The sequence below is a fragment of the Python bivittatus genome, unplaced genomic scaffold, assembly GCF_059951505.1.
Source record: "Python bivittatus isolate LINGU-HERP-01145 unplaced genomic scaffold, Pbiv_v1 ctg000700_np1212, whole genome shotgun sequence".
Taxonomy (NCBI): Eukaryota; Metazoa; Chordata; class Lepidosauria; order Squamata; family Pythonidae; genus Python; species Python bivittatus.
Window position 1 is genome coordinate 83,549,325 of NW_028277098.1, and position 16,320 is coordinate 83,565,644.

The following is a 16,320-nucleotide window of genomic DNA, read 5'->3' on the forward strand; positions in this document are numbered from 1 at the left end:
TAATAAAAATATAATAATTGTTTAAAAAAAAGTTCTTTGGGAAAACCAGTTAAGGATAGTGGGTCTTTTCTGTCATTTATGTAATAATAAGTATAACCTAATCTTGCAAATCATACTGAATTCAGTAGCATGTTCAGCTATATATTTGAATTACATATAGTGTTCAGCTAAAGCAATAGCCCATAGGCCATTCATATATTGTACCTCATGGCTTAGATAAGTGTACACACACACACACACCCACACCACAACCCCCTACATTACGTATACATTTCTAATCATTATTAGCTTCTCTGTATAACAAGTGGGAAAAGGCGGCTTCGGTGCTCCTTTGAAAGGCTCTTTACATGTTCAGCTGCTGATTTCTTTAATGTGGAGGGGAACTTCAAGATTTTAAATTTGGTGGACTATAAGTAAGGCTTAAATTTTCTTTTGTAGCATATATTCTGCCAAATTCCAATTCTGCAGCGGGAGTTAAATGGCAATCCTACCAAAAGACCTTGTTACATTTTCATCTAAAACTTATGGATGCACTAATTTACAATTATTCAAGTCCAATATGACTTTTCCTGCATTAGTCACTCAGGCCGTAGTCATCTCCTCTATAGACTATTGCAATGCGCTCTACATGGGGCTACCCTTGAAAAGTATCCAGAAGTTTCAGCTGGTTCAAAACGCAGCCACGCAGGCAATTTTAGGTGCTCCAACCTTTGCTACGTGAGCTGCATTGGGTCCCAGTTTGCTTCCAGGTCCAATTCAAGGTGTTGGTTATCACCTTTAAAGCCCTACATGGCATGGGACCGGGTTACCTGAGGGACCGTCTCACCCCCATTATATCCACCCATCCCACCTGGCCAGGCAGGGAGGGTATGCTGCGGTCCCCATCGATGAAAGAATGTTGACTGGCAGGGTCCAGAAAGAGAACCTTCTCTGCCGTGGCCCCTATCCTATGGAATACTCTCCCCCTAGAGGTGAGGCAGGCCCCAACTCTCTTGTCCTTCCAGAAAGCAATTAAGACCTGGCTCTGCCAACTGGCATGGGGTGAAAACAAGGGTCAACCAACCCTGGGCGTGGCTAGCATCTTGAAGATGCTCCCATATGTTAACATCTTACTGATCATCAGCATCTTGGAAGATATTATTTGCATATGTGTTTGGTTTTTATTCTATTTTTATCGTATTTTGTATTGTTTGTATTGTATTTTAATTAATATTTATTGCTGTTTTATTGTGAACCACCCAGAGTCACTTTTTTGTGAGATGGGTGGTATCTAAATTTGAAAAATAAATAAACAAACAAACAAGTTGCCTGTATTTTCATCTCAGTTTATTTTTCTATTTATGTGCAAAGGGGAGAGAGCGCAGTGGATTGTTCTCTAACAATGTTGGAGAATGAGGAGAACCTCCAGGCAGCATTCAAAAAGCTAAGAGTTGATTCAGAACAGTAAGTAACAATGTAATTAATCAGTAAGAACTGAGCATATTTGTGCAGTATGATATATAAAAGGAGAACTAGTTTTGTCACTTTCGTTACTTGATTCTGAAGAGAAGTTAAATATATGTGATCAGGTTGTTCTCTACATCTACTACTCAAAACTATACCATTTCTATTGTGCCTCCTCCCAGTCCACCTTATATGTAAGAAACCAAGGATAAAGCATAATATGCCTTTTGAGTGTTTAGAACACTTTTCCTAGTAAATGCATGTTCTTACTGGTTTATATTTACCTTAAAGTTATAAGGTCCTTTATGTAGTGGTTTTTTCCCTTCTCTCCTGTTTTTCATATGGATATCCACCCCCCTCTGACTCCCTGTTTATCAAAATGGGGCTGTTTTTTATTGCTTGTGTTTGAGAGACCGCCTGTTTCCTATGGTGTTGGCCCAGCTGGTTCACTCCAACAGAGTTGGCATGCTCCAGGTTCCTTTGATTAACCAGTGCTTCTGTCAGGACTCTTGAAACATGACTTTTCTGTGTGGTGCCTGGCCTTTTGAATGAGGTTCCCCACCGAGTGGCTCCCACCCTGATGGCATTCCAGAGGGCCTTAAAGACCTGGCTGTTCTCCCAGGCTTTGGGCTAGGATGGTTGGAGCCCTTTGTAGGTATATTATATGTTTTGTTGTTACCCAGATCTGCCATCTTATATACTTGTTATATGCTTTTTTTATTGTTTATTTGTTAATAACAACAACAGTAATACTTTTATACTGTGAGCTGGCCAGAGTCAATTGGAGTCAGAATAAAATGAATACATAAATAAAGTAAACAGTGGTGTCATAATTTTTTTTGCCTGGCTTCTCTGGCCCTTTCCCTAAAACAGCTATTTTACTGTTGTTTCCACAATCCTTCATAAAATGCCAAACAAGCCAGACCCACAAGGTTGGGGATCTCATATACTTGTTTCTTCATCCCATTACTCTTTTCTTCTCATAAGTAGATTGCAAATTGGGAAGCTTAAAAGGGAATACTCAGTGATATTACTAGGCCACTTTTAAATGCAGAGTAGCGCTGCTGTTATGCGAGCTGCATTGTCTCCCAGTGTGCTTCCAGGTGCAGTTCAAGGTCCTGGTTATTACCTTTAAAGCCTTGTGTGGCCCAGGGCCAGGCTGCCGGTCTCCAAGAGTATCTACCTGTCAGGGCAGATTAGACCTGGCAGGGCAGGTGTACTCCAGTTCCTCTCTATTAAACATCTTGTGGAACTGAGGAGCCATGCCTTCTTTTTTGTGGTGCTTGCCCTATGAGGCAGCCTCCTACTCCTCAAGATATGAAGGGTCCAAACCCACTTGGCCTTCTGGAAGGCTGAGAGTATCTGGCTTTTTCCCCAGGTGCTGGGACGGGATGTTAGATGAGCCCAATATAGGTGTGGTTTTGTTCCTTGGTTATTGTATTACAATTATTTTAATGGTGTTAAGGGTTTTTTTTTTTTTTGCATGATTTATACAGGTTTTATTATGTTTTTGTTGACTATTGTTAGCTGCCAAGAGTTCATATGTAAGATGGGCAGCCATATACATTTTCTAAAATAAATGCAGCTATAAGTGTTATACAATATCCTTTATTCATGCAGAAAAACAGATTCTGCAGGCATCATCAACGCTGTGTATAATCCAGAACATTTTCAATAGCATGCACTGTTTTTGAAAAAGCAGCCAGTATGAAAAGTAAGAAGTTTAAAAACTACTCAAGGATTTCCACTATATTTATCAGGCTGTGAAAAACTGGTTTTTCCATCTAGAAAAATTTAAAGAAAGATTTCAGGCAATACCATTCATTTATTCCTGAAACTTTCATGGTGGTCCATGTCTGGAGACTCTGAGTAGCTCATAGTATTAATATCAGAAGGTTAAAAGCAAAAATCAGTTAATATAATTATAACCAATCAGTCAGATGCACCACTATATGGGGTAGCATGATCATACTATTTTTCTGTATAAAAATGTAAGCCTGCTATCCCTCAATATCATTACTCCAGTAAAATTCAGAATAACTAAGAGTGCTATTGACATAAAGAACAGTAGTGGGAGAGCTGGTTGTAAATGTTGTATATTTGCAATGACAGTCTTATTGTGAACTATGCTAAGCAATTTAATTGACTGAGGTTAGATTATAAATTCTAAACTTATTTTGACATATTTTTCTCATATTTCAGATCCACTGCTTCTCTCCCTGTGAATGAGGGGGCATCTCCAAGATCATTTATAGAAACTACAGATGAATCCAAAGTAAAAATGACATTTGGATCTAAAGAAAGTTGGCACTGGTAAGAGGAATTGATTTTGAATAATAATTAAGATGAAGAAGTGCTGAAGTGTTTTGTTAAATATCCTGGTCTACATAACTTCTTAGAATGGTCAGTTAGAAAAAAAGACAAAGAAGGTGAGGAAAGATGTGATAGTTTGATTTAGTAGGATTATTGTGTTTTTATGACTGTTGCAGCTGAGGTATATTCAGTTGCTGTGCAAGGCAGAACAAGTTGTCAGTTTTTTGCTTTCCAGATGTGGCAAAAGGAAGAGAAGATGCTGTTAAAGGGAATCTTTCTCCTACAAAACTGAAGCATACCTCTTTAAGTAACACATCACTGCTTAGTTGCATAGGGAAGGAAACTATAGGACCACGTCATGTATTCAAATCCTAGAAATGGAAGGTTGGGGTCTTATGACACAAGCTATTTAACTAAACTTGTTGTAATGCAAGTTTATTGCCAGATATATAATTAAAAGAGTTGGGCATACTCTTAAGTTAGCCAGACTTGAGTCCTATTAAAACCAAATTAATGAAGTTGTGTCTTGACCCAACCTAGTGTTCATGAAGAAAATCTGTCTATGTGGCTGCTAAGGCTCGACACCAGCTTGATGGTACATAATTAATAAACCTGGTGTGTATATCGTCTTCAAAAGAAACCAGAGCACTTTACAATAAAAAGAACATCAATGAAAATTAACAACAGATTAAGTAGTGATTTAAATCAGAAAAAGCAACAGCCGATCAAATAAAAAGAGGAGATGAAAGACATTCTATAGGCTCCTTTAATTGGCATCTAGGAACAATATTGCAGTTGGATGGTCTTCCATAGTTTGGACGTGCCACAATTTTCTTCATGAATTCCATGTGTTGAATTTAGATTGGGAGCTGCTTATAAATGAATTTTCTAGTTTTTCTAGGATAGAAAAACCTTCTGAGATGTTAAGATTAAATGGTATGGCATTGGGATTATGCCAACCCAATTAATTTTGTCATTAATTTTAACACAGTTCCTCTTAAAAGAGTCCAGAGCAGTGCTCAAAAAAATAGTAAAGTGTTGTGGAGATGAGCATTTATAAAGGCCATATTCTATATGATCTGTATCCCTCAATTTTTTGGACAGATTGTTTAGAAATTAACAGGTATAGCTCCAGACTGTATGAACGTCAAATTCATATGCCAGATTTCCATCTCTGTATATATGCCAGAGATGGAAATCTGGCATACATACAGTCTGAATGTTCACATTCTTCGTGAGTTTGTTCATACAGCTTCTTGTTTCAAAAGGATTTTCTGTATGATCATTACCTTTTAGATGGTGGTTCTTTCAAATGATAAACACATTCCTAACTTTCTAAAAAATTCTATACTATATTTTTGTACTAAAAAACCACTGCTTTTAAAATAAGCATATATTTTAGACCGTATGAAGAATATTTTAAGCACTATAGTGGTACCTCGCTAAATCAAAATGTTTTGTGCTCTGCGTTCTTACATTAATGCTTAGCATCTTGAATAGATAGTATGGAAGTGTTGCACTGTATTCACTAAAATGAATTATTTTCAGTTTTTATACTGTTTTTGCTATATAATTGGAAAGAGCTAATCATATGAGTTATCTCAGCAGTTGTTCAATATTTTATTTTTGTCAGTGGCAAGAAAAATTATTACTATCCAATGTCTGAGAATACAACGCATTTTTAAAAATAACGTACTTTCTCTGTGAATTGCAGTAGTGAGTGTCTAATAGCCATATGGAAAATGTTCCATCATAGAATGTTCCAATCACATGTAGGCTGTTCTAAATGCCCTGAAGTGATCTGAGATCCTTTTACAGATTGGGCCACTTCTGGATTTGAAATGGGTTGGAATAGTTCTCTCTGAGCTCTTCAGAAGGAGTTTCAAGGTTGGAACATTCTTTGATGGCACATTTTGCACACTTTTAAATGTCTAGCTGTTCCCTGGGCAGAGTGAACTACTACTATCTCTTTCCATTTTCATCTTGTAGGTGTTTGAGAAAACCTTTGAGAGGCGCAGTTAGAACCCAACGTCGCCGGCGATCAAAGTCTCCAGTACTCCGTCCTCCTAAATTCATCCACTGTGCTAAACAGATGCCTTCCTGTAGCCAGTCAGTGAACAAGAATCCAACAGATGTTTCTGAAAGCAACAAAGATTTGGATATGCCAAAGAAATTTTTTGAAAATGAACAGGCCAGTCATACTCTTGAATTCGACAAAACGCAAACACATTTCAAAGATTCTGAGGCATCCATGATTGGAATACCAAAGAGTGTTACTGAAAATTGCTCTGGTGGTGGTGTTCTCCCCACAGAAATTCTAAAGGTCACAGATCTTTCTGATTTCCAGTCTGTGTCTGAACAAAATAAAGGGAATTTTTGTGCATACGTAGAGAATGAATGCCAGTGTAAGCAATGGCAAGACATGAACGTGTATACGTTTTCTGACATACAGAACTCCCCCCAGTGTGCATCTGAAAGAACAGCACACATGCAGGACAACTCACAGCTGTTACCATCAAGAATTTCCTCCAGTTCTCTCAGATCTTGCTCTGAGCAAGCCAGAGCTCATGTAGATGATGTGACTATTGAAGACCTTTCAGGTTATATGGAATACTTCCTGCATATCCCTAAGGAAATGTCCCACATGGCAGAAATGATGTACACCTGACAACAGTCAACCTTAGTGAACAAAGGGCTTTGATATCTGCCCTGAATCATGCTCCATCCCAGAAGCAGTTTGCTCTCTGTGCTTGTAATAAAACCACTTTGCATTTCTGGCAGACTTCTTGTTTTTCATAGATTAGCAATTTACATAAATTCTAAATCAGAAGACTGCAAAGCAAATAGCAAGCCTAGGGAATTATACAATTTTATGTAGGGCATAACCTCAATCGGTAGTTTGGATTAACTGGCTTATTTTTTTAAGGGCATTGAATTATAAAACAACAGTCTAGAGGAAATCGAGCACTTTCCACATTTGGGGCCAAGTACCGCATATTGTTGTATGTTCTAATGACTGTATGTGTAGGTATGTATATATATTATGTGTGTGATCTCATACGCAAACACACATTGTAAATTATCAGAAGCATAGCAGCTGAGTTCTTCGATTTGACCTTTGTTTCTAATGCACGAAATCTGCTGCTGCTGAGTTGAATACATTATCTGTAATTGTAGAAGTCAATGTTTTCCTTCTCAGTATTGCTTTAAATGCAACCTAAAATACCATGTTTATGCAGTTTCTTTTACAATAAAGGGAATCTTTCCGAAGCATCAATATTTGGGTTTTGTGGCTAGTGAATAGTGGGTAGACATTAGTATTCAATCACATCTGTGACCATTAGATGTCAGCTTTGCTCCATATCAGAATAGCACATCTTTTGCTAGATTTCATATTTATGCAGAGACTGTTCTGTTCATTTTGCTTGCAATTTATCTCTCAAATATGGCTTCAAAGTTAATTTTTATACTTATTTCTATGACAGTGTTGTGCTAGAGACAGATAATACGTTCAAGCTATGTGTAATCTGTATGACATAAACCAGTCTATTTTGGCAGGCTTAAACTAAGAAAACTGTACTCCCAAGGCAATACTTGGGAGTCTTGGTTTGTTTGTTCTTTGCTATATTAACCCTCTACTTCAATTCACAAATATGTTTATAAGTTGAAACTGGAAATTCACTCTGAAAGATGAAAGAACCCAGTTCTCCCTTGATATAACCATCCTCGTGAAACCTATCTTAAAAGCTTTATGCCATGCAAGTAACCTATCCAATTTCTTACAGCTAGTGTGGCAATGGCTAATGTTTGCATGATATTTTCTCATAATTCAGCTTAGTGCCATCCAAATGTGTTGGAGCTAAAGCTCCCAGAATTTACAGTCAGCATGCTAGCTAGAGATTCTGGGAATTGTAAATTTTGGAGAAGGCAGCCGTTACTTTGTTCTGAGGTCTCTTGTTTTCTGGCCGAGAACTCCCAGTGTTTCACACTACCAACTAAGCAGGGATCCAAAAGCTCCCTAGGAAGATGCTACTTTTGAGATACACTTTTATTTGCAACTGCACTGAGTTATCCAAGGTTGGTATCCTGTTCATGATGCAGGGAAGTTTATTGCTTCTCTGTTATATGAACGCTATTGAGCTGCATTTCTGTGTAGCTTGAACACTCTAGTTTGGATTAAGTAAAAAAGCAATAGCAAATCACTGATAGTGGGTGACTGGATGGTGCTTGAAATGATTTTCTTTCACAACTCTGAAACAAACATGGTTTGCAGACATAGGAATGTATGAAGTGCTGTAAGCATTTTCTGCATGCACCATGCAAGCAATTACAGCATGGAGGCTAATGTAATGTGGAATTCTTGGCGCTAACTATTGAAATGGCTATACAAAGTGTCAGAAGTAACATCTCCACATTTTCCTCTGCTCCTGTATAAAGAGCATCTGTTTCCTGTATGTTCTCAGGAAATAAACATGCTTTTTAGTTTTCATAACATGGAAGATGTTCTCTGGGTAGAAAGTTTCAGAGATTGGTTACAAAGATATGCCTGCTACCAAAGGTTTATAAGGTTAGTTTAGCCTTATAAATTTCAGAAATATAACTAGCAAAGGGAATACTTTGGCAAATGTGTGTTGGTATTTGATACTGAAATCCCTCAATATAAATTGATCATATATCAGCGTTAGCCCACTTTCCATTAAAAGTACTTCTAAGCGAACGGTCAAATTGGTCTGTATTCAAAACTGGCAGTCTACATCATGTGTAAAATACTGAACCCACAACGAGGCTTCAAAAGGAACTGTGGATTAAAAATAGTGATTTGGGGTTTGGGAGCTCAAACTCGCCTCTGCCACATAAGACATTGGGCAAATTACTTGTCTTTTAGTGTTAACCATTTGTCTTACTGTGAAATACTGCAGGTATTTTTGGACTGGCTGTATCCATCACTAGAAATTTTGTAATAGTCATTTTGTGATGATAACTTCGATGCTTTTAAAATTCAAATGTGTTCTCTGTCCCAAAGAGTTTGGTACTCTTGCCATAATTATTGTTTAGGGTCAGAAAAGAGACCATTCTAACCCCAAAGTATCTTGGCTCAAAGTGCCATCTCTTGATCATAATGTGTTGTGTGAACTCAGAAATTCTGTCACTTTGTAGCTGCTGTCCTTAACTCTACATCAGTGTTTTTCAAACTTGGCAACTTTTAAGATGTATGGGCTTCAGGCTAGCTGGGGAATTCCGGAAGTTGAAGCCCACGCATCTTAAAGTTGTCACGCTTGAAAAACACTGCTCTACATAGTCACTCTTCAAGGAAATGTACAGCAGTGACTGGCCCAAAGTCACGGATGAGCCCAATCGTTAAGGAAAGAATTAGCTGTCCCCCAGTCCAACATTTTAATGCTGATTAAACATGTCCTGTGATTGCAGCGACAGTGGCAAAGGAAGAGATCTTAAATAAGAGCAAGGAGCAGAGTGGTTTTCTGAGGTCTCGGAAGTAACCAATACATACGAAGCGCTAATACCGCGCAGCGAATTAAAAAATCACATACGGAGTTGCTACAGTTAGCAAAACCTTCTGCGGCTGAAGGCAAAGGACCGTCTGCGGGACGCCTTTTCAAAGCCGATGGCCGGTTGCACCCGGCCGTGCTCCCCACAGCACAGGGGCGGTCAGTGGGGAGGAAGCACGCCTTGTGGCCGCGGCGCTTACGAAGGGAAACCGACTTCCTCCGGCGGCAAAACCGAACGGTTGTCTTAATGGCCAACGGGGGAGAGCAAAAAATAGTCACGCTTTTTCCGAAAACTTTGAAGAAAGCTTCTGCCCGGCCGGCTCCACCGATGACCGACTCTTCCGAAGCGAGCCCGTTCCTTCCGCCCATCAAAATATGCCCAGCCGAGACGGCTTCGCCGACAGGGCCACGCGCTCGCAAAACCCGGATTGCCTTGTTGTGCCCCTGCCAGTCCTGCCTCTTAACCTCTTCATTCATGGATCCATTCGTGCCCTCCTGGTCCCCACCCTCGTGCTTAGGAGGTGCTTCTTGCACATCCCTACCGAAGACTTCGGCGCAAACAGCCGGCAGAAACCGCGGCCCCCTCCCCCCAACCCCGCTCCGTCGTTCCCAGAGCTTCCCAGGGTGCTATTTTTAAAGCGCGCACTTGGTCCTTCGGTGCCTCTCCTGCTTCTCGAGGATTATTAATTTTTATTCCGGCCCCAAAGGGGTGGGCCCTCTCTCCTCCATAAAAGGGTCCTAGAAAGGGGGCTGGGCGAGGGGGTCTATTTTAGGAGCAGCTCTAGGGAGCAGATGGCCTTGTTAGGACAGCTTTGACCTTTTCGTTGGCGGAGGAGGCGGCGGAAAGTAGGAAGAGGCTCTGGAGGAGAATCGGCGCCGTGCACATCCTATGGGGCGGTAAAGAGGCTGGCATCGTCCGGGCCGGGAGCTCGCGGAGGGCATAGTAAGCAAGGGAAGGAGGAGAAGCAACGAGGAAGCAAGACGTCGGATAGGTACAGCCTCGGGGAGAAGGTTAAAGAGAGCGCGCTCCTAACGACCCGCGCGAGCTCTTAAAGCGATGGATCATCGGAGCATTTCTGAGGAGACTGCAGGGATGATGTAAAGCCGATATAACTACTATAGTTGAGGAAAAAAAATTACAGCCCTTGCCTGGGGCCTGATCAAGGTGCTTGCAGGAAGCCAAAGGATGTAAAGGCTAGAACTGTGCATCTGAGGGGGAATTTCAGTCCCACTCTTAGTTCCCAAGACCAGTGAGTCGTTTATATCTCTAACACCCCCATGCCTTCTTGTGTAACTGGTTCCACAGAACCAAGCAGAGCAACTTTCTAAGTTCCCTGGCCCTGATCCTCCAGCAACAGGGACTTCTATCCCACAGCAATTTCCTGTTCTTGGGCTCTTGGAAAGTGGCTCAGCCGAGCTGGCTATGCAGCAGCGAATCAAGCTATCGTACTTCCATTAATGGAGCCATAATCTGACTAAATAGGCAAGAGTGAAGAAGGGAAGAGAAAGGAAAAGAGAAGAGTGGAAATCTCTGGCTTTCTGACTTTGGTTGTGTATCATGAGTGGTGGAAGGTTTGACTTTGATGATGGAGGAGCCTACTGTGGGGGCTGGGAAGGGGGCAAAGCCCATGGGCATGGCATCTGCACTGGCCCCAAGGGTCAGGGCGAGTACTCCGGTTCTTGGAACTACGGTTTTGAAGTGGTGGGGGTGTACACATGGCCCAGTGGCAATACCTACGAGGGCTACTGGTCTCAAGGAAAGCGACATGGCTTAGGGATTGAAACCAAAGGACGGTGGCTTTACAAAGGTGAATGGACCCATGGTTTCAAGGGAAGGTATGGGATAAGACAGAATGTCAGCAATGGAGCAAAGTACGAAGGCACCTGGAATAACGGGCTGCAGGATGGATATGGTACGGAGACCTATGCTGATGGAGGTAAGACTGGCTAAGATGTGGTTGGCTGCCAGTTCCTCCCCAGATGGGGCATGGGAAGGTGCTACGTGGGCTGTGAGTCCCAAAGCTGCAGACCTGAGGGAAAATAATTCAGTTCTGATTCCTGAACAGTTGATGTAAACAGGTCATATTAAGGCCCTGGAGTAGAATGTAATATTTAATCGCTCCAGATGTGTGTCCTGTTTATTAAATTGCAGCTGAACATGCACATACTCTCCCTCTGTATATAAGTGTGTGTGTGTGTACGCAAACTTTGTCTGCATTTTATGTCTATGTCATATACATGTTCCACACACAGATGTTTTGCTTTCTGATCACCATTTCTGAATTAATCTCTGTATCTGCATCTTACGTGTATTTTACTGGTTAATTGTGTCAGCTGCCCAATTTCAGTTTGACACCTGATAGTTCCTCTTTTGAAATTACAATTGCATCACTGATCACCTTCTTTTGCAGTGCAAGATGCATCAGCCAGATGCTCATTGGATGGGTGTTCATTCCATAGTATGGGTCAGCCTTTGCTGATTGGTTGAACACCCACCAAACAACTCACGAAATATCCAGAAGTAGGTAGCAGCTCTTATCCAGCAGAGGTGGTGGACAAGGAGCTGCTTGCTACAAAATCAGAAACTTTGAGGACAATTTAATGAGACCCAAATGTGCCAAATATGTTTCTGCGCATAACCAGTTGTAAAATTTGCACTGGTCCAAGATAATCTTTGATGTGCCATGATGTGGCTTGTTTGGAATATTTTATCAACCCAACGTTGCGGTTAAACAATTTGTAACTAGACATGATGCCATCATTTAACTAGCTCATTAGGAAACCACGGATATTTGCACTTCCTTTCTGGAAAGTTCAAGGCAAACTTCAAGAAGTTAGGCATATTTCATAATCTGGTGCAAGATTCCTGATAAGGAAGGAGGCTGTTTAATAATGGATTTTTTCAGCTGTTCTAAACTAAACTGCAACATGTTTACATATTTATTTACATTTTAAGATATTCAGTATATAGTCTGACAAGGATTATGGACAGTTGGACCTAATAATTTTTTTGTGCTTAGCAAAATAATTCATCAGTGCTTAGTTGTGTCCAGCAAAATAATTCTGTGGAGAGTTGAGGTGCATAAAAAAACAAAAAAACAAAAAAACAGACAAGCAATGAGAAAGAGTGAGGCCCTGCTTGGATAAATGCTCAGACATTAGAAACAAGTGGGGAAAAAGACGTTCACCAGCAGGTGTCAAAATGTTCTTATTGGTACATTTTTTCCATGTAAGTTTACCTGAGATTCTAGGCCTGTTTGACTTCATATATGTAGATATCACTGGGGTGAGCAGGTTATGCTAACTTTTCACTGAAAACAAGAGAAATAGATTTATAAGTGAAAGGTGAATAATTTTTGTTCTTATTTGAAGATCTGTGTGATAGCTAGGATTAGATAGATTGTAATCTTATACATACTCATCTAGCAATAAGTGCTACTGAATTTCATGAGACTGACTTATATGGAATACATATAGGACTACATTATTGGTGACTGAAAAAAACTTGGAGAAACTTCCTATAAAATTACTGACACTCACAATAGGCTGTCTGGTGTTAAATTATGTCACTGCCTCCTGACTCACATTAAACATTTTCAAGGCATGGGTTATTTGTGACGGAGATTGCGTTAATAGGGTATGTCCCTGTTGTGCCACCAAGAAATCAGAACATGAGTTTATGTGCACAGCTGGTTGCAGTTTGCAGGATATTCCCAGGTGTCCTTAGCAAGTACAAGAAAATTCATATGCTATATACTTTTGAAAGTTTGTCAAAATATGATTATGAATATGCTTGTCTTCACACATGAGTGCTTCAGTTGCATCATTCCTTTTTCTGTTCCTTTCCAGGGAGAGTCAGGAGGGCAGTTTCTTATGTTTTAATTCATAGATCGTGATGAAATAAACTAATAGACTTAACTTTGAAAAAAGGTACCAACTTCTGAATGTTTACCCATTGTACACTTACAATTTTAGTTGCACAAATATCGATATCTTTTTCTTTTCTTTCTTTTATATGAAAACATTTCTTCCAGAGGTCTTCCTCATGAGATGGGTGGTGTCTAAATTTGAAAAATTAAATAAATAAATAAAGAAAGAAAGAAAGAAAGAAAGAAAGAAAGAAAGAAAGAATTGTAAGACACTTTCCACAATGGCTGGATTTCATACGTTACACTAAACCTTAAACAAATCAAAGTAGGTCCACACAGGATGTTGAATTAGACCCAAGGAAACTACATTACAGTTTAGCATGGTCAAGTTTGCTTGGTTTTGGCTTAGCTTATTCTGTAGACAAAGATGATTATGGCTTATTCAACAAATCAAAATGAACAGAAACATACCATAGTACAGTATGTAAGCCCAGCCAAAGATTGTTTCCTCAAATAGCATTAAAATATGATACGGATTCAGCAGCAAGATTTTACAGGAGCTCATTACTCATATTAGTTCTGTTAGTAAGAAAATCTAGGGAAAAAACTGGAATGAAGTGCCTAGCTATCCCCCATCCCAGATGCTACAAAGGATCAGGAGTGATGAGAGCTGTAGTCCAACAGTATCAGGAGGACCATAGATTCTCCATTCAAATCCAAGCACTACATGCATATGGTTCCCAAGCCCACTTGTTAGCATCTCTGAACTGGATCAGGAAAGGTTCATGTCTACAAAAGGGAAAGAAGCATGCTGCTGTCCATACTATATGTACTCAGAGTATTACATGTACAAGGCTAAGTAAACCGGACCAGTGGTCTGATTTGATAGCAGGCACCGTCCTGATCTCCTCTGGATGCTCCCTGATGTCAAGTGTGTAGGATTTGTTTTACACATTTGCCATTCCTTTCTTTGTATGTGTTGGGCTTCTAATTAGGGATGTTCCCCTCCATGAGGGCCTGATGCATATATAATAATAGAATTAAGGGTTGGAGGGGTCCTTGGAGATCATCCAGTCCAGCATCCTGTCCAGTGCAGGAATCTCTTGCTATAGCATCCACAATAAATGGCCATCCAGCCTCTGTTTAAACACATCCAGCAAAGAAAAGTATCCTTAGGTAGTCTGTTCCATTGTTAAATAGCTCTTATCATTAAGACTTTTTTCCGATGTCCACCCAAAGTCGACTACTTTGTAATTTAAACCTACTGTTTCTTGACCTGTTTTCTGGAACATCTCTGAACAATTCTGGTCTATGACAGCCATTTAGATACTTGGACAGTTATCAAGTCCTTCTACAGTTTTCTTTTAAACATTCCCCAAATCTCCAGATGTTTCTCATAATTTTTTTCCTTCCAGGCCCCTTATCATCTTGGTTGCTCTCCCTGACCTGCTTCTGTTGGTTAAAGCCCTTCGTAAAATATGGGGCCAGAACTGGATTCTATATGTGGTCTTACCAATGCAGAGTAGAGAAGAACTGTATTTCACTTGATCTGGACACTGCATTTATTTTGATGAAGGCTATGACTGAATTTGCTTTTTTTTTTAAGCTGTATCATCCTGATGGCTTATATTCAGCTTGTGATCCACCAAGACCACCTCATCTCCCAGTCTCTCAAAAGATACCTGCTGCCTTTGGATGTTGCTTTACATTCATCTCTGGAAAAGAGGATATTACAGTAACAGATCATAAGTAGAACAGTTTTTCCACCCAGTACAAAACCTAATGGCATCTGATATGTCATGTAGTCCTCCAACATGTGGTTCTGTGCAGATCTATTGACACCACAATTTCAGAAGTACCACTGTATCTGGAATGCACTGGAGAAAGGTGAATTAAACAATTGTCCATTCTTGGATAGTTTGCAAAACTACTTATATATACATCTTTGTGCACACATGTATGCGTGCATACACACACACACAGAGAAAAGGGAACTTTAAACAAATTGTATTAATGTTTTTATTCAGAGATACAGCCTAGAATAGGAGCTTTGAAGCTCCTATTTAAGTCATACTTGGTGGGAGAAGGTAGGAAAAGAATTCTTTTTCCTTGTCTGTTCTTCAGAAGCTGACTTCCCTCCCCCTCTCATACTCTACAGTAATATTAAATTCAGTTTTACGATATAATCCTATACATATCTATTCTGCAGAATTGCTTCCCGACTTTATTTTCTTTTTCTCTTTTAAAAAATCTGAACTGACATTTCAACATTTCAACATTTCTATTTCCATTTTCTTTTAATTGACCAAATAATTACTTCTGACCTAACTTCCTTGCCCTGTTCTCATATTTTTTTTGTACATTAACCTTTTAACAAGAGTTATAGCATTCATTTGCAATTTAGCTTAAATGTTAAATCTACACATATTTGAGAGAGAGGAAAAAAAAACTTGTGAGGGATTTTTGTCTCCTTCTGGAGCTTATCTTAATATTACAGCATAATAGAAGGCAGTGAAAATTAAGATGGAAGAAGCTGATCAGTGTTTCATTTAGCTTAGTCTTGTCTATGAGGTGCTTACTAGGTTTACACACAGTTCTAGTTCATTCAAAGTGCCCATTATATTTTATGTATTTTTTTCTGGGTTCTTCCTTGTCTTCCTAGTTTTTGTAGCATCCTTAAAGATTATTGTCCTTGTTGACATGATAGACCTCATTGGTGAGCTATGGAGGTCAGAGTCTATAAAAATTCTTCTTGTGTTCTTGGCCCTTTGCCTATGAGAATGCAAATCCTTGGGGGAGCTACTGTCTCTTTACTGGGAATAAATATTTGTATTTCTTTAGCATATTTCATCCCAGGATACCCAAGCTGAATGGAGAGTTAAAGGAGGGTGGCTTACTAATTTTGGAATGGAATTTGAAACAGTGTGTGAGGGATAGAAGAAAAGTTTCGGGGTGGGGGAGTAGTGTTGTTCGTTGCTGAGGTAACCATGTCAACAAAAGGTGGACAATGAAGCAAGACAGAATCTCTGATGTGAGGAAAATTAATGTTTTGTGCTAATTGGTGGGAAAAGGACCAACCCTTTTCTGTGAAAAGTTCAAATTCACTATGGAAAAGAAGGTTTTTGTTATATTTAAATCGTTTTCAACTGAGAATACATGCAGCAAAAGAATGATGCAGCATGCTAGCC

At 39.7% G+C, this 16,320-nt stretch overlaps 2 protein-coding genes across 4 annotated transcripts in view; both read left to right on the plus strand.

Annotated features, from left to right (window-relative positions):
* The window catches only part of LOC103055968 (oxidative stress-responsive serine-rich protein 1), an 18,291-nt gene extending 11,154 nt beyond the window's left edge, over nucleotides 1-7,137 (plus strand). Inside the window, exons 3-5 of one of the 2 annotated variants that reach the window (XM_025167762.2) lie at nucleotides 1,351-1,443; nucleotides 3,646-3,756; nucleotides 5,746-7,134. In XM_025167762.2, the coding sequence (XP_025023530.1) occupies nucleotides 1,382-1,443; nucleotides 3,646-3,756; nucleotides 5,746-6,424 (852 nt within the window). In that variant the 5' untranslated portion in view covers nucleotides 1,351-1,381 and the 3' untranslated portion in view covers nucleotides 6,425-7,134. Of the gene's footprint in view, nucleotides 1-1,350; nucleotides 1,444-3,645; nucleotides 3,757-5,745 lie in introns of both variants that reach the window. The other variant, XM_007420826.3, reaches the window with a different exon arrangement.
* A 2,908-nt stretch (nucleotides 7,138-10,045) lies between these two features.
* JPH2 (junctophilin 2) overlaps nucleotides 10,046-16,320 on the plus strand; it is a 71,794-nt gene continuing 65,519 nt past the window's right edge. The window contains exon 1 of one of the 2 annotated variants that reach the window (XM_007420825.3): nucleotides 10,046-11,200. In XM_007420825.3, the coding sequence (XP_007420887.1) occupies nucleotides 10,822-11,200 (379 nt within the window). In that variant the 5' untranslated portion in view covers nucleotides 10,046-10,821. Of the gene's footprint in view, nucleotides 11,201-14,632; nucleotides 15,020-16,320 lie in introns of those variants that run through there. The other variant, XM_088153295.1, reaches the window with a different exon arrangement.